This window comes from Aedes albopictus, chromosome 2, assembly GCF_035046485.1.
Source record: "Aedes albopictus strain Foshan chromosome 2, AalbF5, whole genome shotgun sequence".
Classification (NCBI taxonomy): Eukaryota; Metazoa; Arthropoda; class Insecta; order Diptera; family Culicidae; genus Aedes; species Aedes albopictus.
The window spans coordinates 374,506,558-374,532,204 of record NC_085137.1 but is presented as its reverse complement, the minus strand read 5'-3'; the positions used below and the strand labels follow the sequence as shown (position 1 = coordinate 374,532,204).

The window sequence follows — 25,647 nt, the reverse complement described above, 5'->3', positions numbered from 1 at the left end:
AATAAAAACCGATCTTTTTTTTATAGGAAAACATAAAAATCATAATGAAAAAAAAACATGACAACAAGGTCTTCAACACAAAGATGCATATTCACACAGTGGAAAAATTCCCAAAAAATATCAGAAGCCATAAAAACCAAGAAGGACATAAAGTGGTTTTTAAAGGTTCAGAGTTGTTGTTGATACTAAATTTGATATTCATATATAGTTTATTTCAAAAGATAGTGCAAGAATGTCTTCGGCAATATTTTCAGCATGACATTATCTACAACTTTGCCGAAGACACTTTTGAGTTATCCTAACTTAATTTCTGACCTACTGAACATAATATAACATCACGTGTGGATACTGGAAATGCCAACGATCATGTTTTTGTGATTTAAACCACCGTGAAATTCCCAGGAATCCCTTGAGGCTCTCTCTGGAAGCCATTGAGACCCCATGAAACGCCACTTAAACGCTTCTGAGACCTCTTGGTACCCACTTGAAATGTCCTTTAGATCTCCTGGAACGCCTGATGCGCCCCCGAGATTTCCTAAAACCCCCATGAAACCTCCTGAGACCTCCTAGGAATCCTTGAAAAGAGATACCCTCCAGACCCTGAGTCCCCCTGAAATGCTCCTGGGACTTCTCAAGATCCCCTGAAGCCGCCTGCAACGCCGCTTAGACCCCGTGCAACCTCTGAAACTTCCTCGAAACCTCGTGAAACTCCATCAGACCCTCCGAAACACTTCAGACCTGCGGGAACACCTGGAAAGCCCCACAACACCCTGTGATCATCTGAATCTCTTCTGGAATCCCTTGAGACCCCCTGAGACAGCCTGAATGCCATCTAATACCTCCTGTCCAAGTAACACACTTGTCATAGAAGAGTCATGGTTGCGCAGTTTTTTGTTGCACAGAAGTCGCTGCAGAAGTGACTTCTGCCTAGCAAAAACCTGCTCTGCCGTGACTGTTCTGTGACAAGTGTGTTACTTGGGATAAAACGCTCCTGGAACCTGAGGCGCTATCGAAACACTCCATGAGACCCTCTGAGACCTCCAGCAACTCTTCTGAAACCCTATGAAGCCCCCTTGAAACCCTGTGAGACCCTCTGATCTTTACTCTATTTGGCATACTGTTAGATAAAACTAAAATGTGAACATGCAAATGAATGTTCTCAACACTGCCTGGAACCGGCAGTAATGCCCCTAGTCCCTCTGTTGCCATAGTTACCGTTATTATCAACTAAAAAAAGTTCATTTTTCGATGAAATAGTCATTTATTATGATATAAATCACTTATTTCAGAGGAAATTGCCTACTTTTAGGCGTTTGAAGGGCAATTTCAAAATTTATTTGCATTTTAACAGTCGAATTCACTAGTTGTAAGAGTTTTGATGCGTTATTCGTGTTTAGAAGAGCAAAACTGAGCAGAGAAGGCAATTTTCCTTTCTAACAGATGTTTAATTGTATATTGATCAATTTCGCCCCAAAGTGGCATTTTCATTTTTTTGATTTTCGGAGTTATTAAACTTTATGCTTAAAGTTGTTGAACAAAATTCTGTCACGTGGTTCCATGGAGATCCACCAGGTACTGATTTTACCGAAATTATTTTGGCAATATTTGAATTGCTAAAAATGTTATCCGCAAAAGTAGTTTTAAAGTGATCAATTCGACCCCGGATTACGGTACTCAAGACTGCATCCACAAAAAGTTGGTCGGTTCCATCCTCTTGTCGAGTGTCTAAAAATAGAATTCCGGGCTGCCATAGGAGCTGATGTCACTAGCACAATCTCATTCCGCCTTTGTTAGCAGCAAAAGTGCAGTCGTTTAAGTCCGTTATTTTATGTTGGAGCTACCAAATGTTGGTTTATTCTAACAATCTGTCAAAAAAGAAAATATTTGTATTATCAAGCAATGAAACAGTTCAGTTTAAACTAGAAACCAGTTTTTTTTGCTACAGTAAACTGAAAAATAGGTTGATTTGAACTAGAACTTAATTGTGTTCACAATTTATTTCTCTGCGAGTAGATCTCCCTCTTTTCATGCAAGACATAAAAAAGGTGCATAACTACATAGATGTGCATAATAAAGCCTGCATGAAAAGAGGGTTTGGAGTAGTCATACAGCAACACAACGCTCTGCAGTACTGATTGTAAGGCGTACATTTGTAACAAGATATCGTACAGAAATTTCTCCAAAAATTCCTCTAGAAAAGTTCTAATTTCCCCATAAGTTCTTTCAAAAATTCGGACAACAATTCTTCCAGAAAGTTACTCCTGGATATCGTTCTTAAAATCTACCAAAATCAAGAAGATATTCCAAAGATTCTCCAAGAAGTTTCTCCAGGGCTTCAGATATTCTCTCAAGAATTTCTCTAAAAATTTCTCCAAGATAAGATTTCCATGGGTTCCTTCTGAAACTCTGTTAGGGATTACTTTGAAAACAATTCCTAGGGTTTTGTTTAAAAAATCATGCGGAAATGTCTCCAGGGATTCCTTCAGTTCCTTTTTCAAAGATTTGTTTATTAAAATCTTCTAATCTTATCTTCAGAAAACCTTCCAGAGATTCCTTCAGAAATTTGTGCAAGCTTTTGTTCTAGCAGTTTTTCAGAGATTTGTTCAAGAACGGCTCTAGGAATTCCATTGGAAAAAATCTCAGAAATGTGTCCATGATTTTTTTTCAGGGATTCATCCAGAAAATTCTGTAGAAATTCCTGTAGAGATTCTTACAATGTATTTTTCAGTGCAGCAATTCACATAAAGATTTCTTCAGGACTGGTTCCAGATATTTTCAAAGAAATTTCTCCAGCATTTCCTCTAAAGATAACTCTATAAATTAATCACAGATTTTTTAATTATTCATTCATGTATATTTCTTAAGAATTTCGACAAGATTTTCTTTAGAAATATCAAGGGTTTTTAGGCATCTTAACAGAAGCTCATGTCCGCGTATCTACAGGAATACCTTCAAAAATACGTTCACAGTTTGCTTAACCCTTCTAAGATGTTTGGATTTTCGCTCCACGACGGCGTAGTGCACGTTCAGCGTGCCTGTTTGGGTCATATTGACCCCAACATCCTACTTTTAGAATTAAGGAATACTTTCAGAATATTTTCAAAGGATTTGTTTAGGTATTTTTCTTTAAAAAAAAACTTAATATGCTCTTCTAGATATCCCACCAAAGGCTTCCCGAGGAGTTTCTCCAGGTATTTCACCAGCAAGTTCTTCGGAAATTCCTTCAAGATTCCTTCAAGAATAACCCTGGGATATCTTCAGGATTCGTCTAGAGATTTATTCAAGAGTTCTTTGTGAAATTTATATACGAATTCTTCAGAAATTTCTGGTAGGAACGCTTTGAAATTTCTTCGAGCATTCTTTCGAATTTTAGAGATTTCTTCAAATTTACTCCATTGAGTTTATCAGAAATTCTTCCAAGTATTCCTCCCAGATTTCCTTGAAAATTATCTTCACGGATTATGTTTTTAAATTGCTTCTGCGCTTCCATGAGAAATATATTCTGGGATTCCTTCAGAGATTCCTGCATGAATTGCTTCAATAATTCCTCCGGGCATTTTATTCAGAAGTTCTTCTAGAAATTTCACAAAAATCGCAGAAAAAATCATAAAAGAAGCTGTGAAGGAATTTCTAAATAATCCTTGAAGATTTCTGAAGGAATCCCTTAAAAACTCCTGTTGATACCTTTAAGGAGAAACTTCAGAGAATACAAATATGGCTGCTCACGTTTTCAAGAGCACCAATTCTGAAAATTCGTCAACAAATCCGCTCGATTTGTAAAAGCTACCTTTTTTGCAAGTGAGCAAACCCAGGATAAACAAGTGCGGCTTGGTTCGATGCATTGTTCGTCAGATTTGTGCCTCTGAAGTTTGTATGAAAAATTGCAATGGGATTTCTTGATGTTTCACCTAAAGGACTCCTATAAGATATTCTTGAAAATTTTCTGAATAATAAATTCTTGAAGCAAACCCTGGGCAAAGGCACAACCTTGTGATCAGCTTAATTGCTGTCAGGTCTCGGGGCGTAAATGTATCTTTACTCTAAAGAGAAAGATGCACACTCGTGGTGCCAACAAGAACCGATACTTTTCGTGATCAAACCAAGAGCGTCACGGTCTTTGTTTGTTGTTTTTGATATATTTGATTTCTATTTGCAAGAAGGAAGTTGATACACAATTTGTGCTTCTATTTTTTGAAATTATTATTAATCAAGCTTTCAATATTGAAGACACAAGAACAAGAATCAAAAGAAAAACTAGCATAAACGGTTCCTTGAAAATCAAGCATCATATCATCAAACTTGTTCATTTTGTGTGAAAATACGCAAAGGTAAATAATGTTGACCATTTAATTGACAACATATTCTTTCACAACTAAATACGCAAAATCAATGTCCCACCTTTCCTCATCCTAAAGGCCACGCAAAACTTAAAAGTCGCATGGCTAAAGAGGTTGCAATGCCTACTCTCAAATTCCACGGTGTACTATGGACGATGTGAGTTCTTGGACTTGCATTGGAGACTTGACCCAAGACCCCCTTGTGCATCAATAAAATAAATTCTTGTAGCAATTTCTGAAGTAATTTCTTAAGGATTTCCTGGGTGAATTGATGAAAAATACCTAAAAAACTCCTTAAGATACCTTCTTATTTAGAAAAAAAAAAAATAGAAACTTTTGGAGGGACTCTGGAAATTGTTCCAAGGAATTTTTAAGAATATTTTAGAGGGATTTTTGAAGAAATACGTAGAAGAATTTCTGAAAGAATCTCAAAAAACTTCAGCAGAAATCCCAGCAGAAGTTGCAGCAAAAGATACTGTGGGAATTCTTCAAGAAATGTATTAAGGTTTCCTGGAGGATTTTCTGAATGAATCCTTGAAAAAACACCTAGCGATACCTCTGAAGGAATTCTTAGATTTTGTTTATCTTTGTAAAAGAGATTTTAAACCCGGGGCTAGTTCGTCTCAGAAATTCTAAGAAGATTTTTTTATGGTATTTCTAAATGGAGTAATATACAAAAATCCCTGATCAAGAAATTTCTGAAGGAAATTCTAGAGAAACCTCTACACTCAGAGTCTACAGGTAATCAAAGGCAATTTTCTTGATAATTTCTTTGAAAAATACCAAGGAATTTTACAGGAGTTGCTGAGAGGTTCTTCGGGGAAATTCCTGAAGCATCACCGGTACAACTGTTGAAAGAATTATTATGTGTTGAAGTTTATTCATTGCCGTAAATATGAAATAGCATTTTTATCTATATCTATTTGATGGGTCTAAAATTTATGCAAATACTGTACAAATTGTACGATTTTGGAGTGATACGGCAGTGCGCCTTCATTTAAAAGGAAATCCTCGATGGCTTCGTAAAAATTTTATGAGTTGTTCATCCCTAAAATGTGTAATAGATGCACTTAAAACCAGAAGAGTTATGTAGTATTGCATGGAATGAATAAATTTATGTTAGAAATTTGCCTGCCTTTTGCAAATTCAAACTTACAGTTGGTCGGTTCAAATTTTCTAAACGATTCATATTATGAAAATACGCAAATAGCCAAAATCTGTAAACAAGCTGTAAACGTTTGAGTGCCCCTGTAAAGAGGTTCATTTTTGCAAATAATATGGAACGAGCTCACAACTTGTGTCCATCTGAGAACAAACTTGAGCGAAGCTCGCCACTGACGGAATTGTATCCATTTCGTTCAGTTTCTACAAAAACAGTGTAAGAAATGCCATTTTTGCAAATTTCTCATCGTAATAGGCTGTATTACCTCACGCAAATCTGCCAGGAAAAGGCCTACTTTCCCACACCATATTAGTAGTGCGGTAATGGTTCACTACAGCACTGATTTGCGTTGCGTTATGAAAGATTACAGCACTGTTTTCAGTTTTGATCAACTTCTTGATGCTTTCTGGACGCAGGTTTCAAAATTTGTGACAACTGCACAGCATAACCTGCTATGATCAGACTTTCTTAAACATGGCTATGAACATCAGTGTGCAGTTTGATGAAAAAGTTTTGTTAAAAACTATCCTCAAGTGGTAATTTATGAAATTGCAAAAAAACGTTGTACGCATCTCGGTGCAGAACTCGATTTTTACAGCACTCGTCGTACTTATCCTCGTGCTGTAAAAATCTGCATTCTGCACCTTGTTGCGTAAACTATCAATCCCAAATTGCGTATCACATAGGTACGCTTCCTTCACTGAGCTAAAATAAATTGAAAAATTTGAAAAACAACGCCAATGTCTAATGGCTTTTGAGTTCTACTGTATCTCCAATCCAAACAGTTATATGAGTAGCCTTTTAGTTTTGATCCCGTGTAATTCAAAGAGATTCCCTCCATCTAAGATGCATTCTCATACCGAATGGCAGAAAAAATACAATGCTGTTGTGAAATTACTATGCCACGCCAAACCAACGCCGATAACAACATCCAGTTTTTGCACCCAAAAAGCGCTCGCTTACGCAGGACTAGAGATTACAGCAGAAAAGCGAACAGCAACACAGATCAATGAATGAGTGACGGAAGCACCTGGCTCAAAGTCTCCATTTGAACGTCAGCATTGACGTTCCGGTCCGGTCGTCACTGTCACCACTGATGCGATAAATCGATTTGCGCATATATTTTCGCGAATCGATAAGCCGGCCACACGGCGACTTCGAACGCTTCAGGGTGACGCGGACAATTGCTGGTTTGCTGTTTGAAGGGCACAAGCAATTGCCATGGATATAGATTTTTTATGTTTTGAAATCAATGAATGATGATGGAACGGATGATAGACACATGTGCTTCGGGTGATTAGGGTTGATTTCCGATGGGATTTTAAGGGTGTTGATAAGAGACTTGGGTTTTCCCAAAGCTTGCGTGAGTTATGATTCATTTTTGTTTGTATACAATTTTGATAAATAAAACGTATACAATCAATTTTAACACAAACCCCGCTTTTCAACTAAATGTTAATGTGAAATTAAAACTACGAATAAATCAAACCAATTACAAGCCATCGTAATCTATATATTATATTTAATATCCAGTGTTTATCAAATAGAAAGAACATTTAATTAAACCCATATAAGAGACTGTGTAAAAAGTAAATCATAAAGGATGTGCACCAGTTGACACATTGCTCCGCGACACAACCGTTGACCATGGACAGCCGATCGATATACGGTTGCTTCCGGATGCGTGCCCTATTCAAGAAGAATAACGCCGCCAAAAGTATGGAATCCCTGTACAAACCTTCTGTTACGACGGTGGATGTGCTGGATGTGAAAAAGTTCGACGCTGTGGCTGTTGAAGCCCGAAATGGAAATTTAATCAGCACCCATTCGACGAGCCTTCCGGATATCAATGCGGCGCCATCCGATGAAACGGAGATGCTCGACGAGGATAATCCCGAATCGCCCGTTCAATTGCGGCGGAAATATATGCCCGAGGAAATCATTGGCTCCACGGACGAAGAAGATCTGGATAGTGGATACACGACTGCGACACCGGATGTGTTGGAGCTTGTAAAGAATCTGGACCGACGGGCACTGAAGCTGAATGAAATAATACTCGAAAATGGTAATTATGCAAGTGGATGCTGTATGCTTTTAGAAGTCATGCAATTTCAATTCCGATAATAATTAAATTCACTCGCTTGAAAGATGAACACGGGAAACCCACGGCGTATACCCGACTCAACTCAAATGGATCTGCCTTTAGGCCACGATCGATGGAACGTGGACTTCTCGCCGGTGGTATTCGACGCCATCACCGACGGCGGGTGACCAGTCTGCACGAAATCATCGAAGGACGGGCACTGGATTTCGACGATGTAAGTAACGTCTTGCTGATTCTGACCACTTGTTATTTCAATATTAGTAAACGTCCGAAAATGTCAAGATGCTCAAATCGAGCTGCCTCAATCTAGCTAAGGTATTACCAGGTAATACCTTAGCTAGATTGTAGCTAAATCGTAGCAAGGTATACCACCGAAAACGAAAAAAAAATATAAACTTTTAGCAACATCAGTGTACGTATAGATTAAAACCACATTGCTCGACAAATTAAAAAGGGTCGCTCTATGGAATGAAACTTACAATCACCCGAGGTTTGCAGCACGGTTCCACGGTTTACAACCGAAGTTTGTATGAGGAACAAGGGTTGTTTAATTCAGAAGTGGTTTTATAGATTACTTGTGAAGATCTGCTTTAACTAAACTGTTTTTCAACCGGTTATGGTGTTTTACTTCGGGAATGAACCTTATACTGTACCAGAGGCTGTATAACTGAGGATTGAGGATATTAAATGATATTTTGTTTGTATCTAAACATATTTCCAAAATGACTTGTCTTCCCATACTTTTTCGAAATTCTCAGATTTTCTCGAGGAGAAGCATACATCAAGATGTATTTTGCATACTAGCCAAAGATGTTTTTAGTTGATCTTAAAGTTTGTTATTAACTTTTGTAAAAATCACAAATCACCGTATTTGAAAAAAAAACTTTAAATAATGATTCAATGACTTCTTTCGATTATGTGTTTTGTTGTGCTATCACAGACTATTAACTATTTTTTGGAGCACATTGCTGATTGCGGCACCTTATGTTTCTTATGCTCAAAAGCCTAAAGATTAGTCTCGATTTATAAACAAAAATCTGAATAGTATGTGAATCATATAAAAAACAACTTTTTTAGAATATCAGGATCACTTCCCTGGATCTCTTAGAATTGGCTTCTATTTCCCCCAACGCCATCTAAGTTATCACTAACATCAATATTTCAAATTCTAAGGGATCTTTATAGGTTCATACGATGCACGGTCTCAGACAACCAATTTGCACGTATAATGAAGGTTATGTCCGAATTATACCTATGTGCTTTTATGTGGTAAAGTTACATCGCATAAGGTGCAGCAAAAGTGTCTTATGCACACAAAACCGGAGCCGCTATACATGCATTGTCGGTACAATAATAACGCTTATGACTTGAAGCGATATCTTATGCGATATTCATTTATTTCATTTATTTAGTTCAACATCAAATTCATGATAACACTGAATCAACAATTTGCCGCAATTTGAATGAACAATTTGTACATGGTACATTTGGTGCGGGGGTGAATTTTTTTTGACCGCAGTTTCTTCTGGAGCCCGTAGTAGGCACGACTTCCACTGATGATGCGCCTTCGTATTTCACGGCTCACGTTATTGTCATAAGTTAGCAAAGAGCCGAGACGAATTCTTCTACCATCTCGAAAATATCCCCGTCTATCGTAACATCGCTGCCAAGGCTTGTCCTGTCTCGCTCAGTCCCACCTACCAGCATATACTTTGTCTTAGCCGCATTCCCCACCAGTCCGACCTTTGCTACTTCAAGTTTCGGGCGGGTTTACAGTTCTGGCACCGTTCCATATGTTCTAGCAATAATATCCATATCATCCGCAAAACAGACAAATTGGCCAGATTTCGTGAAGATCGTACCCCGGCTGTTTAACCCGGCTCGTCGCATAACACCATCCAGGGTGATGTTGAATAGTAGGCAGGAAAGTCCATCACCTTGTCGTAGTCCTCGTCGAGATTCAAATGAACTGGATAGTTCACCCGAATTCGTTACGCTGTTCTGCACACCGCCGTCCACCGTAGCTCTTATCAGTCTGGTAAGCTTCCCGGGAAAGCTGTTCTCGTCCATGATTTTCCATAGCTCTGTGCGGTCGATAGGGGAACTGGGGGTAAGACGCCCACGTTAAGGAAGAGTCCAATTTTAATCACGAAACACTTTATAATACACATTTTTTTGACACTAACATGAAGCACCAACATGTTTCCTTCCAAATGGAAGAAACTATAAACCAGTTTTATGTTTTACTACTGAAAAATTCAAATTTGAAAAAAAGTTTGATTTTCAGAATTTTAGTTTTAATGCGGGGTAAAACGCGCCACTAGCCACAGCTAACGCCAGGATGCCAAATAGTGTACATATACTTGCGCGCCTGGTTTATTGTCAACTGTTATTACTCGTGAATGGTATACTGTCATTACATAATTACGGATCATCTGTAATTATGGGTCAATTCCATGTAAACGTCATAGTGAGCTGTTTTATCAATAATTACTACAAAATGACGCATGGCTGTGTGATTAGTGAGCTTATTGATAGTAAAAATGTGCTGTTGCTTGGTTCCAAATTGTGTTCTACATAATTTGTGCTAGAATTTGGATCTAAATGGCTATTTTAATGTAAATAACTAGGGGTGGGCATTTTACCCCACACATACCTCAGAAGTTTGGCCCTTTGTAAAAAAGTTGTAAGGGTCAAATTCGATAGTTTTTCCGCCTGGTACACAAACAATGGGAGTGTGCAAAACAGTTTGTGGGGATAGCGAGAAAAAAAATCTTTTAAATGATGTAAAAAAGTGCAAACATTTGACAGGCTAAAATTACATCAAAAGTAACCAACATTTTTATTAGAAGTTTTTGTTCATTTTTTTTAGTAAAAATGTGTAAACTCGAATGTAAAGAAGCATTTTTAATCTCATTTCAGCGATTGCAATTGAAAAAAGTACTGAAAATAACGTGGTTTGCTTAAAACAAGGGTGGCACAACTTGCCCCCTATGGGCGTTATGGCCGCAGTTCCCCTACTGTCGTATGCCGCCTTGAACTCGATGAACAGGTGGTGCGTTGGGACCTGGTATTCACGGCTTTTCTGAAGGATTTGCCGTACGGTGAAGATCTGGTACGTTGTCGACCGGCCGTCGATGAAACCGGCTTGGTAACTTCCCACGAACTTCAAAACGCTATCTAAGTTATAACTAACATCAATATTCAAATTCTAGGGGATCATTATAGGTTCATACGATGTAGGGTCTCAGACAACCAATTTGCACGTAGAATGAAGTTTATGACCGTGTTATACGTGCTTTTTTGCGGTAAAGTCACATCGCATAACATGCAGCAAAAGTGCAGGCGTAGAGGCGCTATTCATGCATTGTCTAAATAATAATAACGCTATGTGATTTGAAGATATATCTTATGCGATGTGCTTTAGTACAATTTAGCGACGTAATTTAGCATATTATGCGACTTCTTCTTCTTCTTCTTGGCGTAACGTCCTCATTGGGACACAGCCTGCTTCTCAGCTTAGTGTTCTATGAGCACTTCCACAGTTATTAACTGCGAGCTTCCTCTGCCAATGACCATTTTGCATGCGTATATCGTGTGGCAGGCACGAAGATACTCTATGCCCAAGGAAGTCAAGGAAATTTCCTTTACGAAAAGATCCGGGACCGACCCGGAATCGAACCCGTCACCCTCAGCATGGTCATGCTGAATGCGTGCGTTTACCGCCTCGGCTATATGAGCCCCATTATGCGACTTATAAATATTCAAAATAAATCAGTTCTTATCACCTCAATGTCGAGAACTAATGACCTTTGGATTATCGAGCCATACTTTACACTTAACGCCAAACCCCAGTCAACCAACGATCGTATAAAATGTTGAATAAGATGTTAAAGTGGAGGCGATATGCGTACATTTTACATGCGCCTAAATGGAGGCATGCACGCATATGGCCTCCACTTTATCATCTTATGCAACATCTTATACGATTAGTGGTTGTCTGGGACACTATATATGAAACAAGCTGATTAACGCTTCAAATACCGTGATCAGAAAAAAGTAGGAACTAAAAGTTTGAACAACTTGTTCTCAGCCATCTGTGGTCAAATTGGATTTTTTTCTCAGAGATCTTCTGCCCAACTCTTCTACTTTTATATTTTGCAAAAAAATATGTTTCTAGGGATGCTAATTTTTCCCCCAGACTAGCGAGAGTAGGTCACGTTTAAAAAAAAAAGCGTCATTTTTTGATTTGCATGCAAATTCTAGTAGTTACCACGCAATTTGACTATAACTTGATATGTTTGATGAAAAAGCATTATGTATAAGTAATATGTACGAGATTTGCTTAGCCTTCTTGAACATCCCTAGCTTTATATGAACGTGATTCTTGACCGGCAAGTACTCTAGTGCTCTTGAAAAGCATCCTGGAAGGAAGCAGTCTTCAGTGAAGTACTTTACATTGATTGGTACTACACTATTATGTTTTCTTTATTGGTCTAGATATGCTGTAAATGATCTAGATAGGTTTATTGCGCATTTCCCACTCCACTGGACCCCTTTCGCAGTTAGTAAAAGTGCGGGATCGTTAAAAAAAATGCGATTTCGCATCGAATCGTGTCGGTGTCTTCTGCGCACTTATTCAGTACGTATGTACATATCGTAGAGGGTAGCAGTCTTCGGAAAAGTGCTTTGGATTATTCAGTACTACACCATAACGTCTTCGATTTTGATCTAGATCTGCTGTAATTTGTCTAGATAAGGTCTATTTGTCTATATCACTCTCTGGAATCCTCGATATGAATCCTAGAGAATTGAAGTCTTCGAAAATGATCACTGGATTGGTTGGTACTACATTTTTGCGTCTCCGGTTTTGATCTTGACCTGCTGTAACTGATCTTGATAGGTTATTTTGTTCTCTTGCTTTAATTCTTGATATGCATTTACTCAGTAAACGAGGTGAACGCTCACGCTTGATCAAATACGAAGATTAACAAATGTGGGACAGTAATATTTTATCGGCGTAGCAGTCTCTTTAGGAAATCAAAAGCTAATTTGTTTCAATGTCCGACGTTTCGATGTATTTAACACCTTTTTCAAGGATTCTAAAAGTGATTACATTAATTACATTAATATCGCATAGTCAAGGAAACTTTCCCAAATCTTACAGAAACATTAGCAATTTTGTCAGGAGGCTCTTGTTGAGCAGTGGTCATTGAACATTTAAACATTCGAACAAATACTTCCTATAAACATTATCAAAAACATTAATCATCTATACAAGGTCACAATCTTCTAAATTATAATAGTTACCGGCACAAACACTTAATTTTAACACTTATTACAATATTATCTTTTCTTCGTCGCAAAAATTGATTATCCAACTGTCGTTTCAGCCCTATTTTTACTAACTAATGTTGCATGCAAGTACGTTCTCAAGTTTGGGTATTGATTGTCGGGTCACGATCTTCTTCTGGTGGGTCATGTTGTATTCTGTCTGTGTTGTTGTGTTCTCTTCTTTGGTGTCTGATTGTGTGTAGCATACCAGCATATTGTGAAGATAGATAGTCAACATCTGATCGTTTGTTTACCGTATGATCAGTGTTGACTATGTGACATACTTCTAAAATAGGAAGCGCAGAGGATCGTCAGAAGTACCCACAGCCGACGTATCATATAAACCAATGGTACACGTTAAACATTTGATAAACCATTTGAAGAAAATGTTCAAAAAGGATTATCCAGATGTCGTTCTGGCAACCCGGAATGAACGAACAGTCGGATCATTCTTCATCAACACCAAAGACGTCATCCCACCTTCCCTGAAAACTTACATCATCTACAGGGTTCCATGTAACAGCTGTGATGCAAGCTACGTTGGGCTCACTACAACCACTTTAAAAAACGTCTTTCCAACCATCAATCTGATGTAAACAAGATGAACAAAATGTTAGAGCGCGATCCCGAGAGCCCAACCACAACATATGAGCTCCTTCGTTTGAAGGAGAAAACTGCTCTACTTCAACACTGCCTGGAGGAAGAGCATCAGTTTGCATTCGACCGGACAAAAATTGTTGATCAACATCGACGATTCTCTGCGCTTCCTATTTTAGAAGTATGTCACATAGTCAACACTGATCATACGGTAAACAAACGATCAGATGTTGACTATCTATCTTCACAATATGCTGGTGTGCTACACACAATCAGACACCAAAGAAGAGAACACAACAACACAGACAGAATACAACATGACCCACCAGAAGAAGATCGTGACCCGACAATCAATACCCTAACTTGAGAACGTACTTGCATGCAACATTAGTTAGTAAAAATAGGGCTGAAACGACAGTTGGATAAACAATTTTTGCGATGAACTAAAGATTATATTGTAATAAATGTTAAAATTAAGTGTTTTGTGCCGGTAACTATTATAATTTAGAAGATTGTGACCTTGTATAGATGATTAATGTTTTTGATAATGTTTATAGGAAGTATTTGTTCGAATGTTTAAATGTTTAATGACCACTGCTCAACAAGAGCCTCCTGACAAAATTGCTAATGTTTCTGTAAGATTTGTGAAAGTTTCTTTGACTATGCGATATTAATGTAATCCTTGTTATCACTTTTAGAATCCTTGAAAAAGGTGTTAAATACATCGAAACGTCGGACATTGAAACAAATTAGCTTTTGATTTCCTAAAGAGACTGCTACGCCGATAAAATATTACTGCCAGATTCCCTCAGTCGATAGAATTCCTCTCAGCTCAAATGTGGAACTTGTCATTTGAGGAGCTTCTCTGAAGACTCTGAACCTCCGGGATGCTTGTTTAGAGCACCACTGTCTCATATAGGGTTTGTGTGCCATCAGTAATCTCACGCTTCCATATTCATCCTATTCGAAAGCAGCGATTACGGCACCGATTGATTCCGTTCTTTTTGTTTTCATGGGTGCTCACATCTAACAAAAATAAGAAACAAAACAAACAACGCTTCAATTCTTTGTTTTTCGTACGATAAAAATGAGAGCCACATGCCGCATAAGGGAACCAATACCCTAGAAAGATAAAACTGATCTAGATTAATTACTTCAGATCATAACCGAAGACGTAAAAGTGGAGTACCAAGTGCTCACAGAGTGCATTGCAAAGGCTCCGACGCTCTAGATCAATAGAGACTTAAATCGAAATATTAAACTGATCTTGATCAGTTACAGCAGATCTTGACAAAAATCGTAGACGTAAGAATGTAGAACCGACAAATTCAGAGTACTTTTCCGAAGACTGCAACCTTATTGATTGCATATCGAGAATTCTAGAGGGTCATATTGAAAAATAAATATTATCTTTACAGATGGCAGATCTGGACCAAAGATGTTAAAGCGTAGTACCAACCAAAACAAAGATCTTTGTCGAAGACTCTAACCCTCTAGGATGCACATCGAGAATTTTAGAGAGTCTTCTACTTCTTCTTTATGGCTCTACGTCCCCACTGGGACTTGGGCTGCCTCGCTTCAACTTAGTGTTCTTTGAGCACTTCCACAGTTATTAATTGAAGAACTTTCTTTGCCTGCCATTGCATGAATTTGTATATTGTGAGGCAAGTACAATGATACACTATGCCCACACACTCAGTTGAGCTCGGCTAATTTTCATTCTTTTGCCGAGATCCGCACAGCCGAGCGCTCGGCAATCGCAATTTAACTGAGATATCAGCAAAAAGTCAAGTTTATTCATAGCAGCACCCATGGGTGCCGCTATCATCAAACATTAAACGTCAAGCGTTTAACCGAGATCTCAGCAAATGAACTTTAACCGAGATCCGGACAGCCGATCTCGGCATTCTGTTTTAAGTGTGCAGGGAGTCGAGAAAATTTTCCCGACCGGAACGGGAATCGAACCCGCCGTCTCCGGATTGGCGATCCATAGCCTTAACCACTAGGCTAACTGGAGACCCAGAGAGTCATATAGATAAATAAAACTTATATACCATCGATGGGGCTGACAATGGGTCTGGGGGTGAGATTGGGTCAAAATGGAGAAACATAAAATTTGAAATATCTCATCAACTACCGTTAATTTATATTATTTCAAAGAGGAGATATTTTTACACGTCATGGTGCAAAATAAGATTTTTAGCAATAATTGTCTTCTGTTAAATTTGTAGCTAAACTTATATGATGAAACTACTAGTAAATCACCCCAAAAAAATTCTCCTTCTTAATGTTTCACACAATTACCTTACCATAAATTTTCTTGTAAGTGGTTAGCTATAGGTATTACCTGGTTAATGAAACGAAAAAAAAAACTGGCTGTCAATTCAATTTCTATTTCAAAATTAGATATTTTCGACCCTTTGTATAAATATTAAGAATGGGTGTGAGATTGGGTCAAGCAAGAAATCGAGTGCACATAACCTTAACTTAAATTTCAACATGTTATTCAGTCCCCATTTAAAGTTAAAGTGGTAGGTACCATATTTACCGTACCTTCATAAAATAGACTGAATAGTGTTCTTCTTCTCCACTCATTTTTAAAATTTTTAAGGAAATATCGTGAAACTACCAAACGGTAGTGGGATACAGGAAATACCGGGGCCATAAAACCGGTAACATAGCACAATGTCGGAAAGCGAACCAACGTCGAATTATGGCATACGAGGTTTCTTATTGAGCATATAACTTCAATCTTATGAATTAAGAGTGCCATATAGAGATCGTTCATAAAATATATAAAAATGCTAAAAGAAGAAGGACTTTTTTCTTTTTTATTTAGTGATTTTTTACCGTAGGCAGGTATATCCCAAGCAGGGATGCCAGCTGTTTTTTTTTTTTTGAAAAATCTCTATCACTATTTTCAAAAATCTGTATCTCATACAAAATTTGGGTGAAAAAAATGTATCCCATGCAAAAATAAAATAGCTCCTCTTGCTCAAAAATCTGTATTTTATATAAAACAAAATCTGTACGGATGCTCTATAATCTGTATATATGGCATCCCTGATCCCGAGGCAAAGGAAGAAGGAGAAGTCTACTGTTAAGGACCCTTGAGCAATTACATAAACTACAACTGGATAGAGAGACAGGGGATGAACCAGCCTCGGGCTGGAAATCCCCATAATAAAGAGCCAATAATAATAATAACTGGATGGAAAACCTAACCAATAGGCCGTATGAATCGAGTTGAGTAAATACTCTTTTTGCAACTCCGCACTATAATATCTACTCTTATGTTTTTGTACCGTAACGGCCTACTTTTCTTCACTAAATCAAAGAGTTGCATTATGGTTCATAAAGCAACTCATTCCGGTTGCATTATGAATCATAATGCGATTGTTTGATTGGAAACCAGAGTTTCCACGGTAAGAGCTTGAAATATTGTGACGGTTACCGCACGGCTTGCTTGATTCAAACTTCGTAGCAATGGTACACGTGGACGTACTCCTTCAGCCATGGGAAAGCATGGGAAAGATGGTACTGTTTAAATAAATTATATTCTACCTTTTTTTTGTCATTGTAAAAAATGTTGTATGCAACTCGTTGCAGAACTCTATTTTTTAAGCACTCGTCATATTTATCCAACTCGGCAAGCCTCGTTGGATAAATGTATCCAGCTTTCCACGCTCGCCATAATGGCGGCAGCTATAAATTTTTTGACAAGATCTGTGCCCCGCACTGAACTGAAATTTTAGAAAAAAACATTCTAAGCAAGCCTTGGGCTTGCTTTGTTGATTTGACTGTCATCCATTTTTTGCCTTTCTCGCACAACAAAGTTTTTTTCAATCAGTTTTGCCAAAAATAATATTTTATTTTATTGTATTTCTTGATAATTTATTTTCTATTTTAGGTTAAGAAATACATGAAATTCTCATCGGAAAATCAAACCAACATTTCAGAGCTTCAGTTGATTTTGCCAGCCATGATTATACATGAGTGGGAACTGAATTCTCCTTCCAATTTCCGAGTTCCAGAGGGAAAAATTCCGAGCCAGTGGCAACTAATGGCGTACATGGCAACTCCAAGCCTATTTGAATCCTGTACCCATAGTCACTGCGTACGGGTTTTTAACTTTCTATGGTCAAGGTAGATGGGAAAACACTGAATATTTCACAAACTCGTTCCATGTGCTACATACGTCGGAGTTGCCAACTTGCGGTGCGGAAGCCGGCCATTCCTCGTATGTGATTAAATTGTTAAATAAATATCTAGCATAGACTGACGGAATTTTCCATTTCTGGCTATTCAGTTGCAGTCAGCAAAAAATCTCCAGAGTCAAGGTCCACAGTCGTAATCAGGAAGCCAAGCCAAAAAACCCCAAAAAAAAAGCCGAAAAAGTCGAAAAAACCCGGTAAAACCTGGTAAAACCCGCAAAACGTTTGTGAGTTCTAGCGACTTTTTTAGGCGTTTATCAGCTTTTTTTGAGGTTTTTTGGCTTGGCAAAACTAGTTTCGCTCCCCCCGGTCGTAATACTTACTATGATTACGCCATCATAGAAACATGTTAGGAGTCATGTCAAAATAAGAGTTGAAAATCCGAAGAATCAATTGTTATGCAGGGGCTCGGTGTAAAAGGGCCTTTCCTGATACTAACGGGAATATTCGTGTTGTCACGGTATGTACCAAGGATAGTAGCTTCGACACCGGCATCACTAAGGTCTGTTCCATGCCTGTATCAATAAGCACTATACGAATGTTCCGCCTCGGACTCCGGGTCACCAAATCGATGATGTACAAAGATCAATCCGTCAGTCTACAATTGGTCAAAGGTCAAGTATCGTCTATATAATCGTTCAAGTCCCTCGTCTTGGTAAAAGATGACACTGAAGAAATTCTGTTCAGTATGGGAGATAGCATTTATTCCCACTCTGGTGCACCCTCGTTGACCACTTGGTCATCGCCAAGCAAAGTTTCGCCGGACCGGATCCCGGACATCTATGCATTTTACAAGATATTTATTATGAGGTTCTTCTCTTCTTAACAAGCCACGTCGTGCCGCGGGAAGGTGGCAATCCAGAAGCACGTTATGCCGATGGGAGGATACTGAAGTCCGGCGCCCAGCCAGTTACTAGTCGGATTGATTCTTCCGCATGAGCAGTATGTGTGTTGGTCTAAAATTGTGCTGCTGTGATGATGTTTCCATGAGTAGCGTTGGACATTTTGCACAATAATTCGGTAGGCTTCTAAGCAAGGAAAATTCCGTATTGGTAATTCTACGATTCTAATCCTAAAATATGAAAGACATTATTAAATGGAAAACGTAAAACAAACTTTAAAACAACTTTTCGGGGGCAATTCTGATCTTTTGACAGCTAATAATTATTTTCTGAATATCAAAGTTTACTGAGATTGTTTTCCGAGTATTTCAGTTCAGTGCGTGGGGCACAGATCTTGTCAAATTTTTTATGGCATCCGCCATTATGGCTAGCGTGGAAAGCTGGATAACTCGTGCTGTAAAAATCTTCATTTTGCAACTCATTGCATAAATAAGTATTACTAAATCTATGTGAAGCCATGGAGCAAATATTCATAGATCTGAGTAAAGAGTATTTACCTTGGTATTTATTTACTCAACTTTATTCATACGACCTAATGTTAGTGAACTAATCTAGTTAGCACGCATAAGCAGTCAAAGTGTGAGTAATGTGTTGAATGTCACGAAGTGTATTTATTCTCCTTGGTCAAATGTAACCTTCAGGCAAAAAACTCAACCAACAGTGAAAACAATACCTTGAAAACTAGTGATTAAAACTAATCCAACACGATAAAAATGGATCAGGAAGTGCGCGCCTCGAAGATACTGCTCCGAGTGTTGAATGCCCGCGAGCGAAGACGATACGATACGTTCCGGATGCTGCCGTTGGATGCGGTTCAGCCCAATATGCGCCGACGTGTGATTAACGACTTCGACGTGCAGTTGTACGAGTATGAGAACGATGATGATGATAATGATGGCGGCGTCGTAGGGGACAAACGAAGAAAAAAATTGGCCTCACTTCGGGAAGATGGTGGTAGTAGCATTGCCTCCGGCAGGTTGCAACCTCAGCATTTAAAGCCGGAAATGGTTGAGATCAAAATAGAAGACGCCGAAAGTGAAACCACCGGCGAAGAAGAAGGTTGGTTATGGTGGTGTTGTTAGTTTGTTGGGATTGTTGTAATTTTTGTAATTGTGTTCTGAAGATGTGGTATGTAATTTGACATTTTTATCTACACCGTGTCCAATAAGTTCTCATACAAAAACAAATTGAATTCTTTTCACATCTGTTATAAGGATTTTTAAAGTAAATTTATTTATTGAAAGGCCAACTAGCACTGATCAAATACAGCATATGTTTTGAAATTATTTGTCCTTTATCCTTCTCTGCTGATCGCTTATGTGTCGTAAGTCCATTTCAGCTAGCACGCATGTCATTCCATTGGCGTTCGTCTTATTTTAACGAGTAATGGTTTAAAGTTGAAACAAATTAGGTTTCCGTCCTCACCATTGCTAGTAGCAACTATGAACATAAGAGAAAAAATATGAGACTCTGTATTGGTGAAGTGCGAAGCCGTTTTATTTTGTACAAAATAAAACGTAAATAAAACAAAAATGTCCATTTACCTGTTTTAATGAGATTTGTTGTGTTAAAGAAGCATGGCTGCATCTTAACGTATTGATTCACACCATTCTTACTTCTAAAACATACTTGAACTGCTATTGTGGTAAATTTTGTTCAAAATTTACGTTTTATGATGTTTATCAGACAGAGGCGAACAGCAAAACCAAACGGCGTACAACGTGAACAAGGAACGTACATCAAACTCTGACATCAACATGTTTCAAATACTAATAGGGTAGGTAATCAAAATTTGAACCAAATTGCGGCTTTCCGAAGTAGCGCCAACTTTGAGTGATTTTTTCTCCCACATGGAAATAATTTACTATGGCAAAATCGTATGTACATGAAAGCCACGGGTATAAGCTTTCTGTTAAATGGTAAAAAGTTTGTATTTGCACTGAATTTCATTGAAAAATTCGATTATTCGTCAACAATGATTTTAATCTTAATTTGAACCATCGTAATCATAATTTGAACCAATTTTAATCTTAATTTGAAATACTGGCGGCAGCAGCTCGAGCATCCCCAAAACAGCCAATTTTGTGCTGAACAATAGAAAATATCACATGGATCTGCTAATTTCCATAACTATTGTTCATTAGGCAGTGGAATTTCAACTAAGAATGTTCTATAACCTTCAGGAACTTGGAAACTAAATTAGGAATTTTTCATCCCCCAAGAGTAAACAAAACAACCACTAGCGCAGTCTGCAGGCCAACACTGGAAGCTCGCCCCCGTTTACTAGTTCAAATTTAGATTACAAATAGTTCAACTTAAGATAACATTCTCCAAGTAAGAATTACTTAAATTTGATAATTTTATGACAAATAATGTGGAATATTATTCGATTTTTCGATTCTACGGTAAATAAGCATTCATTTGACGTATTCACATATTGCGTTTTATACAATGCATGAGCTGTACGAGTACACTGAAAATGTGCTTTCTCTGGGGGGAAATGGATGAAATCACATTGATTTTTCAATTGCCTGTTTTCCATGACAAAAACGCTTTTTTCAATGCTTCAAGTCCATGTTATCAGGTTATATTACGGAAAGCTGTTTAACATCTTTTTCGGGACAATATTTGCCTAAAAAGTACGTCGTTTTAATGAATTTCGAAATGGTTCAAATTAAGATTACAATTTGACTAGTTCAAAGTTTGATTTCTTACCCTATATGAGATTCATGTATTCCAAATCAAGGTCTGCCAACACTTCTCTAACGGGTTTCTGTTGTTTTCCTCGGATCCGGAGAATTTCATGCAGCTCAGATCTGACCTTACGATACTCATTGCATCCCCACACGACATGTTCGATATCCTGGTAAGCCACGCCACAGACACAGAGTTTGCTTTCTGAGAGCCCAATACGGAAGGTATGTGCGTTCAACAAATAGTGGTTGGACATCAACCGACACATTACACGAATGAATTCGCGGCTTATATCCAACCCAGGTGGCGCTAGTTGTCAAGTAATATTTTGAACTTGCAAATCCACCCATTATATATATTCAGGGTCTGTCTCAATTGGGATATTAAAAAAAAAATTAATTTAATTTGACAGTTCGAAAATTATTTTTCCTTGATTTTCGAACTGTCAAAAACAATTCTGCTCCAGAGCAGACTTATGTTTGACAGAACGATAATTTTCGTCCTCACCGGCTCGCGCATGCGCACGCTTGTCCACTGGTGTTTGTTTACATATCGGTTTGCGCTTTTCTCTCTGTTTCTCTCTTGCTTCGATTTTGAGGTGGGCCCGTCTATGCGTCCGTAATAAATATAATGTATGTAATCATTTTTATCATAGAAATATGTGTATGGATTTGGTATGGATGAAATTTTGCTTAATTGTACTTTATCCTGCTGAAGTCCGTAGCTTGATTTACGACGGATAGCGAACTGTTTTCCGTTGAATATTGTGTAAGAAGTCGGCATTAGATAAATATTTCGATCGTGTTGATTTTCTTCCCTGCTCATAAAAAAATCAGTATTTAAACTATTTTCCCTCAAAGGGGATTCAAACATATTTTTATATTTACTAGCTGCCTCGGCAAACTTTTACAGCTGTTGACCGCCCTCTTGATTAGTTTTATTTCGATCATGGTGAATTTCTTCCCAGCTCATTGAAAAACATTAACTTCACTATTTTCATATTTTTCTTGATAATTTTGATAACTTTTACCACATATAAACACAGCCACCACGAATACGAACCGAACCGTGCAAGAGTCATGCTGATCGGTTCATCCGTTCTTGAGTTTTGTTGCCTCAAAGGAACTTCAAACTCATTTTTATATATAAAGATTTATATTTATAGATAGGAAGTGAAGTGGTCGTAAACGATCGAACGTATTCACGCTACCTCTTGATTCCCTTTTTGTGTATGTGAAGTCAACACAAGGAAGTGCAACAAAGGATTTTTTTCTGCGCACCTCTTATAAGTTTCTCCAGGAATCTCCCTAAAGAGTCACATGCTGGAGAAATTGTGCTACGGAAGAACCATCAGTGAGAATTTCTAGTGAGAGGCAACTTGGAGGAATAAATGAGGAAAGCATCGAAGAAATTTCAAGGCAAAGTAATATTTTGTTTTTAAATTTTCCAACAAGTTTTCATTTCTGAGCGGAATCATTTTTGGTAAGGCAACATTGTCAACATCGATCAACATTGACGTGTTTAAGTTGGGCCAGAAAAAAAATTAAATTTGACAGCACAATGATTTTCGAGCTTTGAAATAATTTTCGAACTGTCAAATTTGATTAAAATTGTTTTTAATATCTCAATTGAGACAGAGCCTCAATTCATTGACACCTATGGGGGCGTCGGTGAGTCGCTGACCCTTCTTAAAGTAGGGGCCATATCATCACATTCTTTTCTTTCCTCGTAACGGAGAAGATGGGCATGGCCGGCAATGGAAGTGTCTTTTTTACTTCAACCTCTGATTGGATAGCTATTCCTTTTCAAATAGCATTTCATAAGAATAGGAGTATTAAAGTTTCAACATGACAACTTTCAGTATACAATCTACGAATTACTCCGTTACCAGGCAACGCAACGCAACGCATTGACGTAAATAGGGGATGGCCCGGGGTGCCTGCCCCCCTTCAGAATCATGAAATTCAGGTGATACGTATCTTTGGACCAGTTCTAGAGTATGAAAAATCTATATTGACATGGCCCTGGTCCCCCTAGACCTATGACCTAGTTATGCTTATGATAAGGTGTTCCATGTTCTTTTATTTTTTTCTCAAAAACTATCACGTACCATGTTCAATTCATACGCTTAAAAGGCTATCCGAGGGAATCCTGAACATTCTCCGGAAATCCTGATATAATTTGTAAAATTCAACATGGGACAGCTTATGCTGAACATCTCACATGACGTGGGTAAGCTTATAACGAGAAAATCCCGAAAATTGCTAGATTTATCGGCATTACAGTCCCACCAGAGTTTTTCTTTCAAAAATCAAAGTATATTGAATGTTTGTGAAACTTTTTGTTCATACTTCAATACCAATTCTAATGCTATGCTAATGAATTCACTTTGTGTTTTTTATTGCCCGTAGAGAAGGAAACAAGGCTGAAACTGAAAAAGCGTTTCTCAGTTAGCTATTTTGGAACATGGAACAACTATGCCGCACACGGCAATACAATACATGCATTCATTTTGGAAATATGAATCGCAGATGTCAAATAAAATTATATTTTCAAAATTTGTATTTTGTATGAGAACTTATTGGGCACGGTGTGTAATGCACCAAACAGAATGTGAACCATGATGTGAACGGCAAAACGGCAAGAACGACAGGAACGACAAGCACGGAATGTACTAAAACTGTCGTTGCCGTTGGGCCGTTCCGCTTTGCCGCTCCCAGCTTATAATGTTCATTTTGATGTGATCTGTAGAAAAAGACACAACCGTGCCAATTCGCATTCTCGCATTTCTCCTAGAATTCCATCCGATGGCTTTCCAGGAGATCTCTATGAGACACTCCTAAGAATTCCTTCTGATATTCCATTAAATTTTTTCTGTTTTTCTTCTAGAAATTTAACGGGATTTCTCCAGAAGTTCTCGCGAGAAATCTTTTTGAGATTCCAGGAGGTTTTTATCAGTATTTCTTTAGGGATTCTTTCTGGGATACCTCAAGCAGTGTCTTCCGATATTCATCTTTGAATTTCTTCCGGGTTTGGTCCATAAATTATAATCGGGATTCCACTTTCTTCTTCCTTTTCTAAGCTTCCTACAAGATTTTCCTCCTCACTTCCTGTAGGAGTTCTTTTTGGAATCCTCCCGGACATGCCTTTTATGATTCGATCAGGAATTCTTCAGGAGATCCTTCCGAGATACATCCAGGAGTTACTTCCAGGGATTACACTTTTGGTTTTTTTTCGGAACTCTTCCAGGCAGCCCCTACATGATTCCTTTAGGAATTCTTAACATGATTTCTCAAGAAATTCCTCCTGGATATCCTAATGGAATGTCTCCAGGAGTTCTTTCTGGGATTCCTCTAGAAGTTTCTTCCGGGATTTCTCTAGGAGTTCTTTCTGGATTTTCTCCAGGAGTTCCTTCCAATATTTTTTCATGAGTTCCTTCCACGAATTTCTCTGTACCTAGAATCTCTTCAATTTCTCCATGAATTCCTCTAGAAATTTCTTCAAGAGTTCCTCAAGGAATTCCTGCAGAAGTTCCTTCAAGAATTTCTCCAGGAATTTCACGATGGTTTAAACGGTTGTCTTGTGATCAGCACTGAAAAAGTTTCTGAAAACTTTCCTTCGACGGCGTAATATCCCAAAGAGGAAGTGATAACACAGCGCAACATTTTTTTATCTCAAGAGCAAACTTATGTTTCTCCGATAGATTTTGGGCCGCTGAATCCGAATCCGGGCTCGGATTTGCTCCAGAACGTCACAATTTTAAGCTATACCTTAATTTATGGGGCAAAATGTGCGATTTTGGGTTGTTTTTGGATGCCAGCCATTAAGCATGGAAATGTTTTTTTAAGCAATCAAAGGGTAAATTTGGTCAATTAACATCTAAATTAACAACACATGCAAAATATTTTGTTTTACTAAATCAAATTTCATAGATTTAAGCATTTTATGGTAGGTACAATATTTGCCATACAAATCAGCCTCCAAAACTTACATGCAATTTGAGTACCCAACTTAAAATGCTTAAAACTAAGAAATTCGATTTGGTAAAATGAAATATTTTGCATAAACCGTTAATTCAGGTGTTAATTGACCAATTCATACTTTGATTGCTTTAAAATATAATGTCCATGCTTAATGGCTTGCAGTCAAAGAAGCAACCACAAGATGAAGCAAATCTGAGCCATGATTCGGATTCAGTGACCCAAAGTTTGTCAGACACATAAGTTTGCTTTTGAGACAGACCAAAAGTAAATTTTTGATTCGCTGTGTAATGAGTTTAGCGTCTATAAAAGAGCACAGCAGT

The 25,647-nt window shown here is 38.0% G+C and overlaps 1 protein-coding gene across 13 annotated transcripts in view; it reads left to right on the top strand.

The window, feature by feature from the left end:
• The window catches only part of LOC109422492 (high affinity cAMP-specific and IBMX-insensitive 3',5'-cyclic phosphodiesterase 8), an 871,092-nt gene that overhangs the window by 786,711 nt on the left and 58,734 nt on the right, over nucleotides 1-25,647 (top strand). For 3 of the 13 annotated variants that reach the window (XM_062852976.1, XM_062852974.1, XM_029869223.2), the window contains exons 2-3: nucleotides 7,047-7,564; nucleotides 7,648-7,817. The exons of 6 other annotated variants lie outside the window; for them this stretch is intronic. In XM_062852976.1, the coding sequence (XP_062708960.1) occupies nucleotides 7,147-7,564; nucleotides 7,648-7,817 (588 nt within the window). In that variant the 5' untranslated portion in view covers nucleotides 7,047-7,146. Of the gene's footprint in view, nucleotides 1-7,032; nucleotides 7,565-7,647; nucleotides 7,818-19,348; nucleotides 19,710-25,647 lie in introns of those variants that run through there. 4 more of the 13 variants (XM_062852975.1, XM_062852973.1, XM_062852972.1 and 1 more) reach the window with 2 other exon arrangements.